Source organism: Gossypium hirsutum, chromosome A08 (genome assembly GCF_007990345.1).
Source record: "Gossypium hirsutum isolate 1008001.06 chromosome A08, Gossypium_hirsutum_v2.1, whole genome shotgun sequence".
NCBI lineage: Eukaryota > Viridiplantae > Streptophyta > Magnoliopsida > Malvales > Malvaceae > Gossypium > Gossypium hirsutum.
Genome location: NC_053431.1, coordinates 71163162 through 71185646, shown reverse-complemented (window position 1 = coordinate 71185646; position 22485 = coordinate 71163162). Strand labels below are relative to the sequence as shown.

The window sequence follows — 22485 nt, the reverse complement described above, 5'->3', positions numbered from 1 at the left end:
CAATATATTAAATATTCTCTTATATAATCGTAAAAGAGATATATAGTATTGAATTTAAAATATTAATTAAATTAATTATCATTATAGTTTAAGATATATGGTTTAGGGTTTAAGCAGGTTTATGAGTTAACTATATATGGTTTAAGATATACGGTTTAGGAGTTAACTAGTATTTGAAGGTTTATGATGAATTATGGGTTTAGGGATTATGATTTAGGGTTTAAAAGTTAGGGTTGAAGTTTACAATGGGACAATTATTAACTTCTTAAGAGATAATTTTCTTTCCAGATTCTTACATGGGATGCTATTAAGAAAGGGTGGTTTTGAATGTGGAATTAGCATTTGTTGAACTATGTGGAATTAGCATTTGTTGAACTATGTATAATTTCCAAGCTTATATAACATAGAAATTAATATCTTACAGAGTGGACATTATAACTAGAGTACGTTCCAATAGAGAAATTGTTTTATTAAAGTTATGTAACTTTGTATAAATAATAATGCTATTGTGTATTTTTATCTATTTTTTTGTTTAAATATATTTAGATTAAATAGAATGTCTCAAATAAAATATGTTAAAAATTAATAAGTTTAGGTTAAGGGTTTAAGGAAATGATACTATTAGCTAGAAATTAACTGAAGAACATTTAAGATTCATGCTATTTTGTATATACTCATATTATTTAGTATAAGAATATAAACATATATATATATGTGTGTGTGTGTTTTAATTTGTACTACACTAACATTGGCCACACGAATTCCCAATAATATGTATACGATTATGGTTTAAGGTTAGCAGTTTTTAAAGTACTTTATAGTTTGGGCTTTATGGTCTAGGAGTTATGGTTGGTTTAGGGGTTACCGAATGGTTTTGGGGTTTAAAGTTTGGGGTTATAGGTTTTGTGTTTGTGGTCTAATGTTTAGGGTTTAGAGTCCCAGGTTTAGGGTTTTAATTTAGAGTATAATTATGGATTTTAATTTAGAAGATAAATGTATATAAGATAAATATATATAAATTATTATTTTAAAATATATATAAATATATATATGAAAAGTGGTTTAGTGTGCAATTGTGTACATGAACTGTAATTTGATGTAGATCTTGTAAAATATTTACGCGTTATTGATATAATAAATAGCATCATGTTTTTTTTAATTAATTTATATGCATACATAATATGTATTTTAAAATGTGTATTAAATCAAAATTAAAGTTTCAACTATAGTTAGGGTTTAGAGTGTAAGTTTATTGTTTGAGGTTTAAATTTTAAGGTATATTATTGAATATTGAACCAATATTTAGAATTTTATGAGATTCTTGGGAATTTGTACTAAACCTAATATAAATATATGAAATATAGATATTGTACTACACTAACATTCATCACAGTAACATTATTTAGATATAATTTAAAAGAAATTCTAAATATATAGTTTTAAATTTTGATCAATTTTTATAAAATATTAAGGTATTAGCGGCGTTTATACATAAAACGCCGCTAAAGATCGGAAATAGCGGTGTTTTTCAAGAAAACGCCATAAAATTTCATTATACATTACAGTAAAACGGCGTCGTTTCCTCTGAATAGTAACGGCTTTAGCAGCATTTCTATAATAAACGCCACAACTCGTATTAGAACGGTGTCGTTTTGTAGTGTAGATAAAAGAGGCATTAGTGGCGCTTTGCTGAAAACGCCGCAAAAGGTCTCATTACCGGCGCGTTGCTCAAAACGCCACAAAATTTCCATATTTGAAACGGCGTCGTTTTTTCTCTCTTGAGGTTTATGCCCTTTACCCGAAATCAGTTTCATTTTTTGCTAAGTAATTTTCCCCCATTTCGTCTCTTCCTTCCCTAAATCCCTAAAACAGAAAACACCTCTTTCTTTTTTCCCCAAATCATCCCCTAATTCCCCAAACCCAAAATCCCTAACATTTTCCCCAAGTCCCCTTTTTTCCCCTTATTCTGTTCCCCCATCCCCAAAATCCCTAACTATTTTCCCTTTCCTCTCGTCGATGGTCATATGCTTCATGGGTTTGAAATGGTTAGTTTTTGAGTCCCCTTCAGATTAATGTGTAGTTACTGTATTACTTGCCTTTTTTTTTGTTTGAAATGGTTTGAAATGGGTTTGATCTCGATGATTATACCCTTGTTTTAAGTAAACCCAATATCGGTCTGGTGTTTCTGGTGCTGTTTTTAACTTAACCACCACAATTATTAGTGTTGGAATCATGGCTTTACCTGCTACTATAAAGGTTCTGGGGCTTGTTTTAGGGATTTTTTTGATAATCCCGATTGGAATTTTGTCTGAAATTACTGTCGAGATGTTGATTAGGTTTGCGGTTTCTTGTAAAGCTAGATCTTATGGGGAAGTTGTGCAAATTGCAATGGGGAGAACTGCTAGGGTTTTGTCTGAGATTTGCATAATTGTCAACAATGCAGGTGTCCTGATAGTTTATTTGATTATTATGGGTGATGTTATGTCTGGTTCGGTTCGTCATATTGGGGTTTTCGATCAGTAGTTAGGACTGGTTTTTGGGATCATAGAAAGTTATTGGTTTTGGTTGTTATGGTTGTTTTTCTTGCTCCACTTTGCGTGTTAGATAGGATTGATTCATTAAGCATGACTTCGGCTGCTTCGGTAGCTCTCGCTATTGTTTTCGTTGTGGTTTACTTTGCTGTTGCATTCATTAAGCTTATTGAAGGGAAGATAGAGGCTCCAAGGATGAGCCTAGATTTTGGATCGAAAATGGAAATTTTGGATTTACTAGTAGTTATCTCTATTATGACTAATGCATATGTTTGCCATTTCAATGTTCAACCTATATACAATGAGCTCGAAGGGCGATCTCCTCAAAAGATGAATCAGTTGGGGAGGATCACAACTGCTCTTTGTGTTGTGGTCTATGCCTGAACAACAATATCAGGGTATTTGCTCTTCGGAAAGGACACTGAAGGTGATGTTTTGACCAACTTTGATAGGAATCTGGGAATTCGTTTTAGCACTGCTTTGAATTATATTTGCTCTTCATTTGGTTCTGGTTTTCCCTGTTATTCACTTTTCCCTATGGCAAACTGTGGATAACTTGGTGTTTGAGGGATCAGCTCCTCTCACGGAGAGTAAAAAAAGGTCTTTGGCATTAACAGTAATATTGTTAGTGCTTATATATATTGGATCTACTATGATCCCAAATATATGGACAGCTTTCAAATTTATTGGAGCAACAACAGCTTTTTCCTTAGGTTTTACGTTCCCTGCTCTAATTGCATTGAGGATAAGTCAGCAAGAAGAGAGCATGAGCTTGAGCAGAGTAGAGGAATTTTTGTTGTGGTTAATGTTAATACTGGCTGTGATAGTTAGCATTGCTGGGATAATCGGGAATATTTATACCAAATTGCAATGATAATATGTATACAATGTAACTTACTGTCTTTTAATGGTATTGAGCTTGGTCCTATTTCTCCTGTTAATGTTATACCAAATTGCTGGCTGTTTTTTTTAATCATTTTATTTGTTTATTCCCACCTATTATTAGCAAATATAATTAATATTATACCAATCATTAAATGTTGTTTATTTTTAGAACTCATTTGATTGTTTTGTCGACCAGAAACAGACTTCTATTCTTCAAATGCAATGAGTAGGGAAGTCTCTCGACATTATTGGAGATCAATCCCAAGCATCTCTAAATAAACCCTCAAGAAAACATTTCCAATTCAATCAAGGTAAACATTGTCTTCCCTAACATTTATGTTTCTTTCAACATGTTTTTCCTTTTATGTTTTCAATGTTTAATTAACATTTAATTACATTCCTAAATTTTTAATGTTTTTCCTAACATTTAATTAACATTTTAATTACATTCCTAAATTTTTAAGCTTATTTCATCCACTCTTTTTTGTGCTTTGTCTCGATTTGGCTTCCTTGTTAAGTTTCCTGTAAAAGCTTACTTATCTTTTATTTTCAAGAAACAGATTTAGGTAATGGAAGATGTATGCCTGTGTGTTTATGTCTCTATATATGTATGTATTTGGTACTAGATGAAAGCTTTACTCCAGTTTTGAAATATAGACCAAGTTTTGCATACATTGATCAATTTCTGGCTCTTTTCCTTTGAATACATGGTTCTCTTGATACTAAATACTCAGGTACTTTTTGCATATTCTGTGATTCTTATTAGATAAGTTATATATCAACAGTTATGTTAGCTTCCATCAAGGCCTCTGTAAACATAAAGTTGGTATTCTGGTTAGGAGAAGTTAATGTTTATGAGTTTTGTGGAGTATGATTCTACACATGCAAAGTTGGTTTGTTTCAAGCTGTGCATTTTCATGTTTACATAATAATGGCGATTCCATTTTGGTTTTTTAGATGTTCTTTTGGTCTGTTTTCATGTTTCTATCCAACTTATGTGTTTAGTGTGGACTTAGATTGATTTAAGAGTTTAATGCTGTCTTGTTGCTCACGTTTTATATAAAAAAATTGTTATATTTTGTTTGAAAATGCTTTTCAATTTCTAATTATAAAATGAGATGTCGATTGAAGGTAATAAATGCTATGGTGAAGGAAGAAAATGGCACTGATAATGGTATTTAGAATGGCAAGCTTATATTGGATATAGTAAATTGCAGCAAGACTCAATATATTATGATGTTTTTCATGGTCATTGGCAAATTCCAGTTGATTGGGGTTGAAGCAATTGATTTTAATATTTAATATTTAATATTTTTAAATGTCTTTAAAAGTTATAACTAATTTTTATCAAAATAGTATTAATTATTATTTGAAGTATGAATAAGTATGAATAAGAACACGTGATAATCAGTGTCTTCTTGAGTAGTTCCTGTCATCACATCCTTAAGTTTCCTTTGTCCCATTGATGATAAGTGTGCTTTCTATACAGTGCAATTTTGCCAGATTTTGCTGAGGTGTACAGCTTCATTTACTGCTTCCTCTCCTCCTGCAAGTATTGGTTCAACTGAAGCTGCCATTTAATCTTCGAATTAAAATTTGGTACTGATATAGATAAAGTTTTTATATTTGCTTAAACTGAAATATATTTGGTGCTACTCTTATAATCTTACATCTGTTCTAGGTACTATCGAGCACCTGAAATAATATTTGGTGCAACTAAATACACCACAGCCATTGACATTTGTTCTAGGTACGTACAGGTTTAGTTGCTAAATTTTTTTCCTTATTTCTATGCATTTTCACTTTAAATTACTTAACAAATATTACTTTTTGGACCCCAGCCTCTGTTTGCTGGTGAGAGTGGAGTAGACCAGGTACGTTTTATTAAGGTACGTTTTAAATATTTTAAAGATTCAAAGTATATAGGCTGGAAACCTGACCTTATAGTATTAATTATTTGAAGTATGAATAAGTATGAATTAATTTTATTACCATATATGTAGCTTGCTTGTCCATTATAATTACAACAATATTTGACCTTCTCTCCAACTTTATTTTAAATATTTTAAAGATTCAAAGTATATAGGCTAGAAACCTGACGGGTTGCCTTATATCGAGCTGCAAGATATAATGGATCCTCCCTAGGTGTAACAACGCCACGTATGATGAATCTTAAAAAATTCAAGAAGAATTGAAAAAAGTTCTATCGCTATTGAATATTTATATAACCTTAATTTATTTCCAATTTACTTATAAAAATTAAACTACGATTCTTTCTTGATATTATTATATTCAAATTACTATTTTGTTATATTAATAATGTTTGATTTTAATATTTAATATTTTTAAATGTCTTTAAAAGTTATAACTAATTTTTATCAAAATAGTATTAATTATTATTTGAAGTATGAATAAGTATGAATAAGTTTTTATATTTTGGTTCAACTTAATTATTATTTGATTCAACTTAAGTATGAATAAGTATGAATTAATTTTATTACCATATATGTAGCTTGCTTGTCCATTCCTTATTTTTAATATTTTAAAGATTCAAAGTATATAGGCTGGAAACCTGACGGGTTGCCTTATATCGAGCTGCAAGATATAATGGATCCTCCCTAGGTGTAACAACGCCACGTATGATGAATCTGAAAAATTCAAGAAGAATTGAAAAAAGTTGTATCGCTATTGAATATTTATATAACCTTAATTTATTTCTAATTTACTTTAAAAATTAAACTACGATTCTTTCTTGATATTATTATATTCAAATTACTATTTTGTTATATTAATAATGTTTGATTTTAATATTTAATATTTTTAAATGTCTTTAAAAGTTATAACTAATTTTTATCAAAATAGTATTAATTATTATTTGAAGTATGAATAAGTATGAATAAGTTTTTATATTTTGGTTCAACTTAATTATTATTTGATTCAACTTAAGTATGAATAAGTATGAATTAATTTTATTACCATATATGTAGCTTGCTTGTCCATTCCTTATTTTAATATTTTAAAGATTCAAAGTATATAGGCTGGAAACCTAACGGGTTGCCTTATATCGAGCTGCAAGATATAATGGATCCTCCCTAGGTGTAACAACGCCACGTATGATGAATCTTAAAAAATTCAAGAAGAATTGAAAAAAGTTCTATCGCTATTGAATATTTATATAACCTTAATTTATTTCCAATTTACTTATAAAAATTAAACTACGATTCTTTCTTGATATTATTATATTCAAATTACTATTTTGTTATATTAATAATGTTTGATTTTAATATTTAATATTTTTAAATGTATTTGTATAAAAAAAAGATTTCCAAAAAAGTTCTATGGAGCTTATAAATAATTCTATTGACCTTAAAAAAGAATTAAAAATTTCAACGACTGAAGGGCCAATTATAAATTATTTTATCAATATAACAATATTGATCATTGTTTAAATATATTATAACTAATTTTTATCAAAATAGTGTTAATATTGATCATTACTTAAATAAATTACATAACTCACATAACGTACATAACAACTTACATAACTTAACTAATACATGTAGTTTAATCTAATAATTTCCTTAAAAGCATATAGTTTAAAAGTTCAAATTTCATAACTTACATAATCTACATAACTTACATAAAACATAAATATATATCATATCAAGACTTACATAATAAACAACTTACCCGTGTAACTTATTGCCAACTTTAGACTTCAACAACTACGAAATGGATAGGACTTGGATGAATTTCTCAAGGGCAAGCAACGAGTATCAAAATGGAGTGCAATCTTTTTTAGATTTAGCATTTCACAATTCAAGCCAAGAGAATATGATTCTTTGTCCGTGTCAGAAGTGTGGCAATATCTATTGGCATATCGTGAAGTTGTCTACGAACATCTAATTGTTGATGGCTTCATTCGGGGGGTATAAAAAATGGATTTTCCATGGAGAGTGTACACCTAGTGGAGCCTCTTCGATGATTAATTCGGGTTATCCTTATAGTGGTTACCGTCAGCATGTTAGAGAAGATGACATGGAAGGTATGATGCGGGATGCATTTAATATGCGGAGTGAAAGTTTCCAATCATTTCCACCAAACTATGTTGCATCTGATGATTATAATATCGGTGGGAATACTTTTATGGAAACGAGAAGAAGTGTACCGAATGAACAACCGAATGAAGAAGCAGCAAAGTTCTACACGTTACTTGGTGAAATGAATGAAGAACTTTATGAGGGATCAAAATTTTCGAAAATGTCATTCTATATTCGCCTTTTCCACTTAAAATGTTTGGGAGGGTGGACCGGAAACTCTTTGACAATGCTGTTAGAGCTTTTGAGAGAAATGTTCCCGTTTGCAAAAATCCCTCAATCATGTAAAGACATGAAGAAAGTGATAAAAGATTTAGGCCTTGGGTACAACAAAATTCATAGTTGCTCAAATGATTGCATGTTGTATTGGGGTGATCGGAGAAATTAACAGTCTTGTCATGTTTGCGGTAAATCTCGTTGGATGAATAGAGATGCAGAAGATGTTAATGAGGATGAATATGGGCCACAGTCAAGAAGGAAGCCGAACAAGATTTTGCGATATTTCCCGCTAATCCCAAGGCTTCAAAGGCTATTCATGTCGTCAAAGACAGCTGAGTTTATGACGTGGCATCATGATCAACGAACGGGTGATGGATTATTAAGGCATCCTGCAGATTCTTTTGCATGGAAATCATTTGACAATATATTTCCAAGCTTTGCAAGTGATCCTCGGAGTGTAAGGCTCGGGTTAGCATCTGACGGATTTAATCCTTTTAAAATCATGAGCACCTCGTACAGTACTTGGCCTGTGGTCCTTGTTCCTTATAATTTGCCTCCATGGCTCTGCATGAAGCAATCTTCTTTGATATTATCTATGATTATCCCTGGAGAGAAAAGCCCCGGAAATGATATTGACATATATCTGCAGCCACTTATTGAAGAGTTAAAACAATTATGGGCTGGTGTTGAGACGTATGATGTATTGAGAAAGGAGAACTTTTACCTACGTGCTGCTTTGATGTGGACAATTAATGATTTCCCGGCATATGCGAGTTTATCGGGTTAGAGTACCAAAGGACGTTATGCTTGTCCTTGTTGTGCTGCTCAAACGTGTTCACAGTGGTTATATAATGGGAAGAAGTTCTGCTATATGGGGCATCATCGGTGGTTAGATGAAAATCATAGATATAGATTTCAGAAGGCTTTATTTGACGGTACTGAAGAGTTGAAAAAAGCTCCTGAGCAGACCATTGGATCTGAAATCTTATTCATGTTAAAAGATATGGATTTCAGTTACGGGAAGCTGAATCAACCATCTAACAGGCAAACAAATAGACGATCGAGGGATGAATCTGATGATGAATCTGACGAGGAGGATGACCCTAATGAGGCGGACTTGTGGAAGAAAAGAAGTATTTTTTTTGAGTTTCCTTATTGGGAGCATCACATATTACGCCACAATCTTGATGTGATGCATATTGAGAAGAATGCCTGCGAGAACATCATCCGGACAATTTTGAACGTCGATGGTAAATCAAAAGATAATCTTCAAAGTCGACTTGATTTAGTTCACATGGGAATTAGGCGTGATCTTCATCCCCAAGTACTTCCTAATGGAAAATATTGGTTGCCGCCTACAATTTTTGCAATGTCAAAGGAAGAGAAAGAAATGTTCTGCACAGTGTTAAAGGATATAAAGGTTCTGGATGCGTATTCATCAAATATATCTCGATGTGTAAGTCTTAAAGATCGAAGACTATATTCATTAAAATCACATGACTATCACATCCTGATGCAAGATCTACTTCCAGTTACTTTACGGTGCTGTATGTCAAAGAAGGTAACGTCCTGTATAATTGAGCTGTCCAATATAATAAAAGTAATTTGTGGCAAAGTTTTGAATGTTGAAGAACTTGAAAAAGTACAAGATCGAGCCGCTTTGACATTATGCAATTTGGAGAAGATCTTTCCACCTTCCTTCTTCACTATTATGGTGCACCTTGTCATTTATCTCCCTCGTGAAGCAATAATTGGTGGGCCGGTTTTCTATCGTTGGATGTATCCAATTGAAAGGTACTAATTTATTTCAAAGGCATTCACCTTTATACCTATAGTTACCAGTTTTGATAATGTTGTATATGGTGTTAGGTTCCTAAGCAAATTGAAGTCTTATTGCCGTAACAAGCGTTATCCGGAAGGATCAATTGCTGAAGGCTACTTGGCAGAGGAGTGTATGACATTCTGTTCTAGATTTTTAGATGTTGAAACAAGATTGAATAGACCAAGTAGAAATGCCAGACTCAATGATCCTAACTTGGACAAAACTTATTTATTTCAAAATTATGGAGAACCAATCAGCAAAGTTGAAATTGTAGAATTAGATGACCGATCTTCGATACAAGCACATAGATATGTTCTTTTCCACCACGATGCACTTGAACAATTACGCAAGTAAGTTCTAGAATATGATAAAATTCTTCTTTTTTTGATTTGTTTATTTTTTAACGAATTAAATATGTGTTTAACATAGTGAGTACAAACAAATCTTAAGATCTCGTCCACGCTCACGAAGATTACAACATCGCGAGATTAATAGGTTATTCGCAGAATCTTTTCATGAATGGTTAATCCAAATGGTATGTAACTCAACATTTTATTAACAAATAATAATGTTTTCTCATAACATTTATAATTACTCAATTTACTTTCGATTCAATAGGTTTGGAGTGGGAATGTCGTTAATGACGAAGTTAAATGGCTTTCCCAAGGTTCGAATCGAGTAGTAAAAAGATATAGTGGCTTCATCATGAATGGATTCAAATTTCATACCAAATATCGCGAGAGATTGAGGAGAACTCAAAATTGTGGAGTAGTTGTTAATTCTTTAATTACAAGTTACGCTAGTGCTAGGGACAGTAATCCTGTCGAGGGAAATGTGGAGTATTATGGACTTCTAACCGACATTATTGAGTTGGATTATTATGGAAAATGGAAAGTTGTCTTATTTCGATGTGATTGGGCTGATGCTAATACTGCTCGCGGAATTAAAAATGATCAGTTTGGTTTTACAATAGTGAATTTCTCTCGATTAATTCACACTGGAGAACATTTGATAGACGAGCCGTATGTATTTTCTTCTCAAGTTAAACAAGTTTTTTACTCGAAAGATCCAATTGATGAGGGTTGGTACGTTGTACTACGAAACACCCCTAGAGACTTGTTTGACATGGGGAATGGAAGTAGAGATGACATCGGTGAAAGATCAGAAACTTTTCCTTTTCCAGAACAAGACTTAGATGAAAATATCCCTAGTACTAGTACACAATTTCAATGGGTTCGTCAGGATGTAGACGAAGATATTTACGATTTATGATGTAGTAAGATTTTATGATTTTTTATTTATATGTAATGTTATAATATTAACATTGGTCATGTTATATAATTTAACTATTTTATATTTACTATTGTTGTTATTTCTTACTAAAATTTTATCTATTTTATGTGTTGCAGGAAAAATGCCTAGAAGAAGATTAAGAGATCTTAGTATTGTACAGAATACTATAAATTCGGAAGAAGTAAGTACTGAACAGCAGACAGTTGTTGGATCTTCAAGCGTGCCGGAGACACTTGACGAGTCTGTGGAATTTCAAAGTAATGTTAAGTTTATTTTACAAATTGTATTAAATTTTATTACTGATTTATTTTTAAATTTCAATATAGTAATAATTTATTATTTTTCAGCTGAAAATGGTGGGACGCGCAGAGGTCGAGGACGTACGCTCCTAACAGATTTATATAACTTAAATTCTGTCGAGCGTGTCAAAGTAAGTAGAAACAGCCATGGTCAGCCTGTTGGACAAGAAGCTCGACTTTTAGCAGGCTATTTGGGCATTATAGCACAAAATGCCAATATGTTGCCCATCAACTACGAATCATGGCATAACATGCCTGATAGCAATAAAAATCAAGCTCTCTCTAATATTAAGGTAACAAACGTTAATGTAATTATAATATTTTGGTTTAAGTTTCATTTATATTTACTTCCTAAACTTGTGTTTTTTAGGATAGGTTTGCTTTAGAGGTTCTGATGCCTATATCAAGAAGGCATTGGGTAAAAAATGGAGAGACAATAAAAGCATTTTGAAAAAAGAATATTTTAAAAAACCCATAAGCCTCGAAGAAAAATTGCAAAATGTCCCACCGGGAATGCTGAGGTACCAATAGGAAGATGCAATTCGATTTTGGAATTCGAAGAAAGGAGAGGTATTATGTACTTGCAAACTCTTATAAATTTTTCGGTTTATAGCATTTGCTATATACGTAATAATAATTTCATTATGTAGGACCGTGAGCGAGTTGGAACAAGCAGCAGGCAAAAACAAAAATTTACGCACACGGCAGGGTCGAAAAGTTTTGCTTGTGTAGCTCAGGCCGAGGTATTATGGATTTATTAAATCTATCAAGTATTAATAACTTTTTACTATTAAATAATATTTTTACTACTATATTGTAGGAAGCCTCGTCTGGTCAAAAAGTTGGACGCCTTCAACTTTTTGACATTACGCATAGGAAAAAAGATGGAACTCCGATGTCATATGAGGCTGCAAAAATTATGGTATATTTAGTTAATAAAAATTGATTCATTATAAATATTTATAATATTTAATTATAATGTTTTAATTCATCGTTTTTATTAGTGTAATTTAAATAATGTTATGTTGTATTCCTTTTTATTGTATATTTCGTTTCTAACTCTTTAACTGATTTATTAGGAGAAACTAAAAGATAAGAAGGCAAAGTATGAAGCGACTGCTTCGACTGATAGTTCTGTTAATTTTGAGGATATTGATAACAGAATTATTAATGAAGTTTTGGGTCCTGAAAGGTATGGTCGGGTTAGATTTCAAGGATCTGGTGTTAACCCGACCCAATATTTTGGATCCACCTCGCACCAATACATGCCTTCCGGGAGTCAAAGTCAAGCTGAAGTTCAGAGGTTAAAAGATCAGATAGTTCAGATACAAGCTAGCACAGATGAGCAAATTTCTCAACTTAGAGCGGAGGCAGCAGCGAGGGAGGCGGAGGCAGTAGCGAGGGAGGCGGAGCAGAACAGGAAATACAATGAACTCCAGCAGCTTCAGTCTATGATGACTATGTTCCACCAATTTCAAAATCCGCCATCATAGACATTTGTTTTCTTGTAACTTTTAACATTACTTTAAGAATATTTTGAATATTCATTTACAATTTATATAATATATTTTTCGTATAATTTTGTATTATTTAAATTTACGTGTTTTGGTTGGATTTCATGGTATATTTGCTGTTTTTTATTGAATTTCTTGCAGGAGGGTTGGATATAGGTGCAAAAATACATATTGCAAAACTAGGCAAATTAGCGGCGTTTTTTAAAAAAGCACCGCTAAAGGTCTTGGTCTTTAGCGGCGTTTTTTATAAAAGCGGCGTTTTTTATAAAAGCGCCGCTAAAGGTCCTGGTCTCTGCGGCGTTTTTTATAAAAGCGCCGCTAAAGGTCCTGGTTTCTAGCGGCTTTTTTTAAAAAAGCGCCGCTAAAGGTCCTGGTCTTTAGCAGCGTTTTTTATAAAAGTGCCGCTAAATGTCCTGATCTTTACCGGCGTTTTTTCTAAAAAACGTCGCTAATTTTTGTGGCACTGCATATAGCGAGCGCCGCTAAAAGTATTAGCGGCGCTTAAAAATGCCGCTAAAGAAAAAAAACGCCGCTAAAAGTCTATTTTCCTGTAGTGAATCATGCCAAGTAGAAATGCATTTGTATCAATAAACTTCTGGTTTACTTTAACACGTGTTTCAATTGTACTAAATTGTAACAAATTAATAATTTTACTATCATTCATTTTACTTTGTATCCACATATAAGTGCTATTGTGACATTTACTATTGGAAATGTCTAAATCAATGTGAATATTATAATGTAACTAAGACAACAAAATAAATATAATTTCCAAACAATTATATGCAATATTCAGTTCAGGGAATATGCCAAAATATTCAAATATCTAAAAAAAAATTGCAACTTCAGGTGCATCCAACTATAACGAGTTTTAGATAGAATTTTCATATTTTATTGCTCATAAATAGATCTTTCACAGTAAAAAATTTTGCTTCCAACCCCTTAATGGGAATGATGACAAAAGCATATCACAAATATTATAAAATAAATATAAATTAATAACCCAATCCTCTCTTTTTCATCCTTTCAAAATAGATATTTATAGAAATAGTGATTCATATGAAGTATAATATTTCCCACATTCACAATCTCAATATAAGATCCATTATAAATATCTTTTTAAAACCAATAGATTAATTATCATAAGATATTAATATATTAGCTTTTTTGGAGCTTTTGACTAATTTTGTACTACCAAATATTGGAATAATATTTGTTTGTTTCAGTACCAAATAAGATAAATATTTTCTATCTGTAATGATAGAATTCATTACTACATTCTCATATCCTTCCTCAAAGAATATTAATAGAAACAAAATATTTGGGAAAACACCACATATATGGCCAAGAATCTTTTATATTACATTGATAACATAAGTTATCTTTACCCTTTGAAGAGTTATCTTGAGAACTCTTATTGTTCTCTTATTTATTATTATGTTCCTACTTTTAGTGGCCCATGATTATATCTTTTATTTTATTTTTTTATGTTTGCATTCACTTTAGAGAATGTAACAAATCTGGTAGGGCAGACTTCTAAACACATCTATTAATTTTTTATTTCATAATCACCATTGTAAACATACGTGATTTTAAATTAGAATCTATTCATTTATGTTGTCATGATTATTCTCCAATAATAATAAATATGATATAATAAATAAAAATAATAAAATATACTAAAAGATTTTTAACATCATGGTCATCATCGTGATCCATTATTGAATCTTTCAACATCCTGAAGATGAAGTTGTAAGAGTGAAAGTTTAAGATGAAAAAGGGATTGGATTTTAAAAGAAAAAAACTTTAAAATAAAAAAATAGAAAATCATGATACTAATAACGTGTTATAAAATAAATAGAGATGTGAAGAATAAAAAATAAAGAAAATATGAAAGTAATAGATAATGAACTTTATTAATTAAAAGGAATGATTATAATGCTTTTATTAGAGTATCTATTTATAAGCATAAAAAATATAAAAAAATAAAAATCTAATTTTAATAACTATTAAAATTTACAATAAGTGAAATTTGTATACGAAATTTAATAAACCGATTTTGGATTGATTGTGGTGGTGATGAAAATATATTTAACCCAAAATCAATTTGTATTTGGAAAAGGAATTAGGTCAAATGAAATTCAAAAAAGAAAAGGAGAAATAATAAATAATAAAGAAAGCGAGAAGGGACCAATACCTAACAGCGGAAATAATAAGCGTAGGTAGTAGAATCAATCTGAAATCAAATCTTTCAGTTTTAGAACTCTTTCTCTCTGAAAAGCTATGTAGTATGGAGTCTAGTCTAGATAGGCACATAACTCAAATACACCTTTCTTTCTCGATTCATTCATTGGGCGGGCGGCCGAATAAACCAAAACCCAATCAGGAAAACATAATAAAAGAAAGGAGCTGTTGAGATTTGAGAAAGCGAAGCAGTCAACAAAGCTAAAAAGAAAAAGAAAAACTCAGAGGAAGAAGAAGTTAAAAGGAAGGGGTAGGTCGGGCATCTTGATTTGGTTTCCTCCACCTCAAGCCTTCCATGCTCCCCTCAGCCAACAACAGCCCTACCGGAATCCACCACTTTGGCGGCGGCGGAGGAGGATTCTGGTCCGCTGTACCCATGCCGCCCTCCAAAACTACCGTCGCCGTTACTGCTGTTGCCGGCCTCGCTCTCTTTGCCGCCATTTTCTTCACCACTACTAGGTAAAAAGAAAATTCCTCCTCTCAATGCTTAACGGTAAAAGCAAATCTCCGAAACCCCTAGTACCGGTTCGTAGTAAGAGTAGTCGATAAGAATCAAATTCTAATAGATGAGAGCTCTTAGAAGAAGTCAGACTTCATCTTCATCTCCGAACTCACCTTCACCTTCACCCTCTTCGTCGTCGTCATCGTCATCATCTTCGTGGATTCATTTGCGTTCGGTTCTATTCGTTGTTACCTCTTCTTCACCAGTTTCTTGTTCTTCCACTGATCGGTGAGTCCTCGTCCTCTTTCTTCTCCCTTTATCCCTAAACACTTACTCATTTAAGTAATCTCTTGTTAGATTTTCGATTCAGATCCCGATCTCCTCTCTCAATTCTTTCCCCTTTGTATAAGTTCGAAACTATTTGTTTCCTCGTTTGCCTTGCTTCCTTTTTTTTTTCTTCTATATTCTTTCTACACCCCTTCAAACTTTTTCTCTTTTCGCTAATTACGGTTTCTGCTTCTTGTTTGTTAGTATTTCCAGTCATTATTGCTCCATTGTTTGGTTATATATTTCAAATTCTAATATTTTCTTTGCTTTACTTATTTTTTTTGAATCTGTGTTAATGTGACTTGGCAACCTTATTTTTTTAACATATTTTTTTTATCGTTGACAAAGGTTGCCTTTAGACTGCTTCAATCTGCTAGGATTTTATTCATGATTATGACTTTCTAATGTTGATATATTTGAATATTAACACTCATAATCAACAGAAACTGATGGACTTCGAAAAAGAAAAAGAAATACTCTAGTTTTAAATAGATGAGAAAGTAGATTATGGTTCTCCCTTTTTCAATCAGCAGCTTGAAGTTATCCCTTTTAAAATTGGAAAATTAGAGGGAATCATATTCAGATGAGGAGTCCATTCCTCTCTTTTCTTCAACCCATATCCTGACTTTCAACTGCTAAACTTTTTTTACAGTTTAAAATTTGGAAATTTCTCGGAACTCATTATACTGATCTTTGATAAGAGACATACTGGAGCTGGTGCCAAATTTCATATTTATCATATTACATAATTTGGCTGGCTAACCTCCTAAGCAAAATAGAATCGAACGTAAATCTTATCTTTCTGGTGGATGCTCGTTGGTGCAAGTCAGTATTCTTTGCTCATGAGAGTTGGTATCTGGTGTAAAGCTTGATGAGGGAAGAGTAGATAACTTAGTGATGTTATGATGGTTACTGCAATAACACAATATCCTTTCTCTCAAACTTAGTAATGGTTTTTGTTTCCATGAACCTCATTATGTGAAACACAGAAAAAGATGCATTCATATCTATAAATTGGTTCTCTTAAATCACATGTCTTATTATTATTTTCTCATTTTCTATTTGCAAATTCATCCTTTTTTTTCAGTGGTCGGCTCAGATCACCCTGGTCTCGCTATAGAAAGAAACATGCCCTCTCACCTCAGCAGTGGAGAAGTTTGTTTACACCTGATGGTAGACTCCGGGATGGTGGAGTCAAGTTCTTGAAGAAAGTTCGCTGTAGAGTGAGTTACTGTCACAGCTAACCTGCTGATTTTCTCATTCAATTCTTTTGTTGTAATCAAAATGCTTAATCTTGTTCACCATTGGTGTAGGGTGTTGATCCAAGTATTAGGGCAGAGGTCTGGCCCTTCCTCCTTGGAGTGTAAGTGTACTGAACCTGTGTTACCCTTCTTGTTGTTGCTACTGCTTCTGTTGTTCTTTTACACCACCATGCCAAGACATCCCGGGAAGATTCTACCTTTCCATGGAATAAGGGGAGAACATCTTGGCTATTCTCAAGTTATAGGTGTTCCATTTCATATCATGACATTTTCCTGTTCTTTTTCTCTGCAACAGCTATGATTTAAACAGTTCCAAAGAAGAAAGAGATGCTGTTAGAACTCAGAAAAGGTCAACTTCCACGCCCTTCCTGTATTTATTACTTTGTTATTCCTTGCAGCTATAGTCAAATGCTACCAAGAACCATTTCTTCGGTTTGTTTCTTCACCTTCTGACAATCTGTTGATGCAGGAAAGAATATGAAAAGCTCCGAAGAAAGTGCCGGCTTCTCCTAAAACATGGCACTGGGAGTTTTAAGTCATCTGAAACGGGTGCCACTTGTCGAAATGTAGACAGTGGAAGTCTTGTTCAGGAGACAGACACATCTAGTTCTGAAGATGTGGTTAGTGCCAGAGAGTCTCTCTGTAGTGAGGGAAGGAGCCCAGATGCTGAGTTCTCAGATGAACCATCGAGTATATTGTTAGCAGGAGATGGTAGTTCAAGAAGAATAACAAATGCTGATGTGTCAGCACTGAACAGTGAGTCATCAGACTCTGACTCTTCTGAAGACCCTGAAGTTATTCAGGGGTCCCCCACTTTGGACGGCAGGGAGGATAATGATCTTTATGTGGCTTCAGAAAGGAATGTTCCTCCCTCAAGCACTGAAGGGATATCAAAGCTACGTGCAACTGAAAATTTTTCAACCTGGCAGCGAATCATCCGTCTAGATGCTGTTCGTGCCAATGCTGAATGGATGCCATACTCTACTTCTCAGGCTTTGGTATCAGATGGGAGGGCACGCCGTTCAGCTGAGGCTGTTGGGTTAAAGGATTATGATCACCTGGATCCCTGCAGAATTTTCCATGCTGCACGTTTGGTTGCTATCCTTGAAGCTTATGCACTTTACGACCCTGAAATTGGCTACTGCCAGGGCATGAGTGATCTCCTTTCTCCAATAGTTTCAGTCATCCCTGAGGATTACGAGGCTTTCTGGTGTTTTGTAGGTTTCATGAAGAAAGCTCGACATAATTTTAGGCTTGATGAGGTGGGAATCAGAAGGCAACTTAATATTGTTTCCAAGATAATAAAATGTAAGGACTCTCACCTCTACAGGCATTTGGAGAAGCTGCAGGCAGAGGATTGTTTTTTTGTTTATAGGATGGTGGTGGTTCTCTTTAGGAGGGAATTGACATTTGAACAGACAATGTGCCTATGGGAGGTAATGTGGGCAGATCAGGCAACAATTAGAGCTGGGCTTTCGAAATCCACCTGGAGTAGGATAAGACAGAAGGCACCCCCGACAGATGATTTATTGCTGTATGCAATTGCAGCTTCAGTCTTACAGAGGAGGAAATTGATCATCGAGAAGTACAGCAGCATGGATGAAATTTTAAGGGAGTGCAACAGTATGGCCGGGCAACTTGATGTATGGAAGCTCCTAAATGATGCTCATGACTTGGTTGTAACTCTTCATGACAAGATCGAGTCGTCATTTTGATCAACTCGCCATAATTTGTTGTCCTATATTTTTATGTGCTTCGGTTTTACTTCAACCTGGCTTTCTGTGAGTATTACAAGTCCTCCATTGCACTGCATGAAATATTGTCTGTGCTTGAGCTAGATATTCTCACTTATTGTTTGTAGTTGAAAAATTGTTGGAGACTGTACACTTATGCTGGCAAATCCAAAGATGATAATAGATTCAGGTTGAAGTTGCCATCAAAGCCCATTGTCATTTGACATGTAAGATTGCAGATTTTGTCAAATATAAGAGGGAGAAAAGGGAGCCAGTAGTCAAGCTTATTATAAATTATATAGCCCAATATTTATTTGGACGTGCACCAGATATTAATTCCTTAGTTAAGATTTAGGATGATGTGTGTGTTCTTTTTATACAATATATGTTTTCACTATAATTCCCCTTAAATTAGAGAAAAACGTATTTGACTCGGTGTTAATTCACTTAAAACTCGAACTCAATCCGCATGTTATGTGTTTTTAAAATGTAATAAAATAAATGTGCATTTTTCATGATAAATAATAAAAATAGAGTTTTACAGCATCTTAGACAGGTTTGTGCAGTATTTTTACCATACTGAGCGGACAATAATTATTTATAGGACAATTATTTTGTTAAATGCTTTACGATTGGCTTTAGGCGTTATCAGGTGTCTTAAATACACATAGCCCGATCTAAGTTTAATAAATATAATAGATTTCAAGTATCTATAATATAAATACACATTTCTATCTCAATGATTATTCATTTTATTATGGTAAATTCAATGATTTTAGTGTGGAATACTTTTTAAAAATATTTTTGAAAAAAAATATTTTTAAAATAAAAAATTCTTAAGCAAATTGCTTTTTGAGAAAAAGAGTATTTATCTCTAGTAAAAAATTAATCAAAAAACACTTTTTCAGAAGCTGAAAATTCCAGAATTTTTTTTCTTCTAAAAACACCTTTTAAAAGCATTCTTAAACTATACTTAAATCTTTTAATAAATCTGATACTATAATGTTATAATTATTTGTAAAAAATTTAAATAATTTATCGTCAAACATTAAAATATTATAAAAAATAACTTTTTAAAAAAACTTAAGTTTCTATTTTCAATATATTTTTCGGACTGATCTATCTAGAATGACGGTCCAACCACCAAGAGGCACTTTACAAGTTACAAACCCCAATTTAGTTTATTTATAAAACAATAGTTTATTTATAAAGCAATAATAAAATAGATCATACTGAAAAATATTAAAACATAAAATTTATATAAAAATATATTTAAAAATTGAAAAAAATTAATGAGATTTTAAATTAAAATAATAATATTAAAAATTTGATATTTTTTATTGAAGATGAAATATAAAAAATTAGACGTAAATGTTAAAAAATTCTCATAAAATAATTAAAAGGAATAAATTAAGTAATTAATAAAGCTATAATTAATTGAAGTTACAATCAATTGAGTCTTAAAATAGGTGACCCTAAAATTGGAAAATTGCCTATTTACCCTTTAAAATGTATAAAATTATAAATTAATAATGATAAAATTATATTTTGACCCCAAAATGATTATGTTTTAATTTAGTCATTTAAAAAAAGCATAATGACTTATTTGGCCTCTAACTTTATTTTTTTTTTAAAAAGTCATTTTAGTCATTCGTTTAATTTTTTTATTTTTTTAACCCTTAAACTAGTACTTTTTTGTCAAAACATCTCGAAATGGATGGAAAAAGTAACATTTGTTAATTTTGCTATTGTAACAGCCCATATGTATGACATGTCAGTAATTAGTTTTTTAAAAAATTAAAAAATTCTAAAATATTATTATAAATTTTATTTAATAATAAAATTTATACTTTTTCAATAAATTTAATAAATTTAAAATTTTTTATATTTTTAATTTCTTTAAGACATTAATTTTTTTTTAAAAATTTTAATTTAATGTTGTCACGGTAGCAAAGTTAATTGATATTAACTTTTTCATTCAAAGGATAAAAAAAGTAAAAATTAATTGGAATACTAAATGACTTTTTTATAAAGTTGGAGGGCTGAATAGGTCATTATACCGTTTTAAAAAAAATAAAAATATTAACTAATATAATGGTGAAATCGCATTTTAACTCTTATCAAAATTATAATTCAATTTCAGCCCTCCAAAAAATTTGACTTCACCTTTTTCCTAAAATATACATTCTTTTAGTTAATTTATCGAAATATGCTGAAAAAAACACAATTGAGAAAGTATGCTGAATTTCTAAAAATTTACTAATCTAAGCTGTTTTTGGAGAGAAAGGAAAACGCGTCTTACAGGGCGCGTTTTTACTTTGGTAATAATTTTTTTTCTTGCGGTTGGAAATTATTTATTTCTGTTCGTGTTAGAGATAGTTATAGTTTTAAGGAATATCTGAATTTACGGTGGTGCTATGGAGTTGGGTGACCTACAAATTTCATCTGTCATGTGAGTATGAAGCCATCACTTGGGAAGTTAAAAATCGTGTTGCAACTCAAGGTCCTAGTTGGTGGTGATTATATGGCCTGGGGTTGAAGTGTAACAAGGGCTTCAAGTTTACAAAGGTTATGTTGACAAAGGATGTAGCATAAATGGGCTCCCAGTTGACAATGTTATGTGGGCATGACAACCAGTTTTTCTTCGTCAAAGAAGAATGCTTTGTAAAACCCAAACAAACGTACGAAGGAAAAAAACATAGTGGCCTTTTAGTATAATCAAGTATTTCATTTTATCCATATCTACCAAAGGCGGTGACCCTATTATTATTGTCACACTCCAAAAACAAGGTCAATAGAACCGGATAGTTAAGTCATGGGTTCGAGTCAGATATTGAAATTAGAGTCATAATAATAAATAAAATAATAATTAATAGTGATAACAGTAATTGGGATTAAAAAAAACATATATATTAGTAAGGATTAAATTGAAACGAATTTTAAAAACTAGAGGTCAAATGTGAAAATAGAGAACTTTAATTGAAAAGGGATTCAGTTAAAAAGGGGAGATAATAGGAAGGGCCCTTAGGGGAAATAAACCAAAATTTGAAAGTTTGTTGCCTATATAAGAACACCCATTGTCCCTTTCCCTCCACACTTCTACTCATTTGAAAAATTTGTTAGATCCAGATTAGAAGTTTTAGTTTAAAATTCTCTCAACCATTCTGTTTTTCTAAGCATCCAAACACATTTTTCTTCTCCAATTTCTAAAGAAACTCACCTTTTCTCTTTCAATTTTTTATTATTTCGTAACACGTTTTTGCTCAAATTGATCCAAATATCGTGGAAATATTCAAATCAAAGGTAATAATTTGTTTTCTCATGGTTAAAATAGCTAATGTGTGGTTTTAGTTTGATTTTTTATAGATCTAATCATGAATTCATGAGATCTATTGATTTAAAACTTTTTTACTTGAAAATGGTAAATCTCGTAATAGTGAGCTAAGTGACTGTTTGAAAACGATTTTTAACTCATTTTGATGTAATTAAGAGGTTTTTAATCTTAATTTAACATATCTTTAATGAATTTGAATGGATTGAATGATTTCTTTTCTATATGATTGAAAATAGATGTGATTTTTTGTAAATTGAAGATTAGTGAAATTGGATGAAACTAGAGGTATAGATCTATAATTAAACATTAAATATGATGTTAAGAAGTAGAAATTAGGGGTTAAGCTAAGCAAGAGTGATGAAATTAGAGATCGAGGGTGGTATGCGAGGTGAACTTTATAGCACCCTATTCTTGACCCTTAAGGAGGATCTAGGAATGGTGTGTTACGACCTTGAAGTCTTTTCCTTTCAGAAATGTAATTGG

The 22485-nt window shown here is 32.1% G+C and overlaps 1 protein-coding gene and 1 pseudogene across 3 annotated transcripts; both read left to right on the top strand.

Annotated features, from left to right (window-relative positions):
• Positions 1 to 2169: 2169 nt before the first annotated feature.
• Positions 2170 to 3405, top strand: LOC107955815 (amino acid transporter AVT6E-like; annotated as a pseudogene).
• Positions 3406 to 14860: 11455 nt separating this feature from the next.
• LOC107946564 (rab GTPase-activating protein 22) lies at positions 14861 to 18962 on the top strand. 3 transcript variants are annotated; one of them, XM_016880967.2, is made up of 6 exons: positions 14862 to 15363; positions 15476 to 15634; positions 16761 to 16896; positions 16987 to 17036; positions 17231 to 17284; positions 17405 to 18962. In XM_016880967.2, exons 1-6 carry the CDS (start codon positions 15200 to 15202, stop codon positions 18648 to 18650), a joined length of 1809 nt encoding a protein of 602 aa, XP_016736456.1. In that variant the 5' UTR covers positions 14862 to 15199; the 3' UTR covers positions 18651 to 18962. The 3 variants fall into 3 exon arrangements, with proteins under 3 accessions (XP_016736451.1, XP_016736442.1, XP_016736456.1); XM_016880962.2 differs by lacking the exon at positions 15476 to 15634 and having other exon boundaries at positions 14861 to 15363; XM_016880953.2 differs by having other exon boundaries at positions 14861 to 15634.
• The last annotated feature ends 3523 nt before the right edge of the window (positions 18963 to 22485 follow it).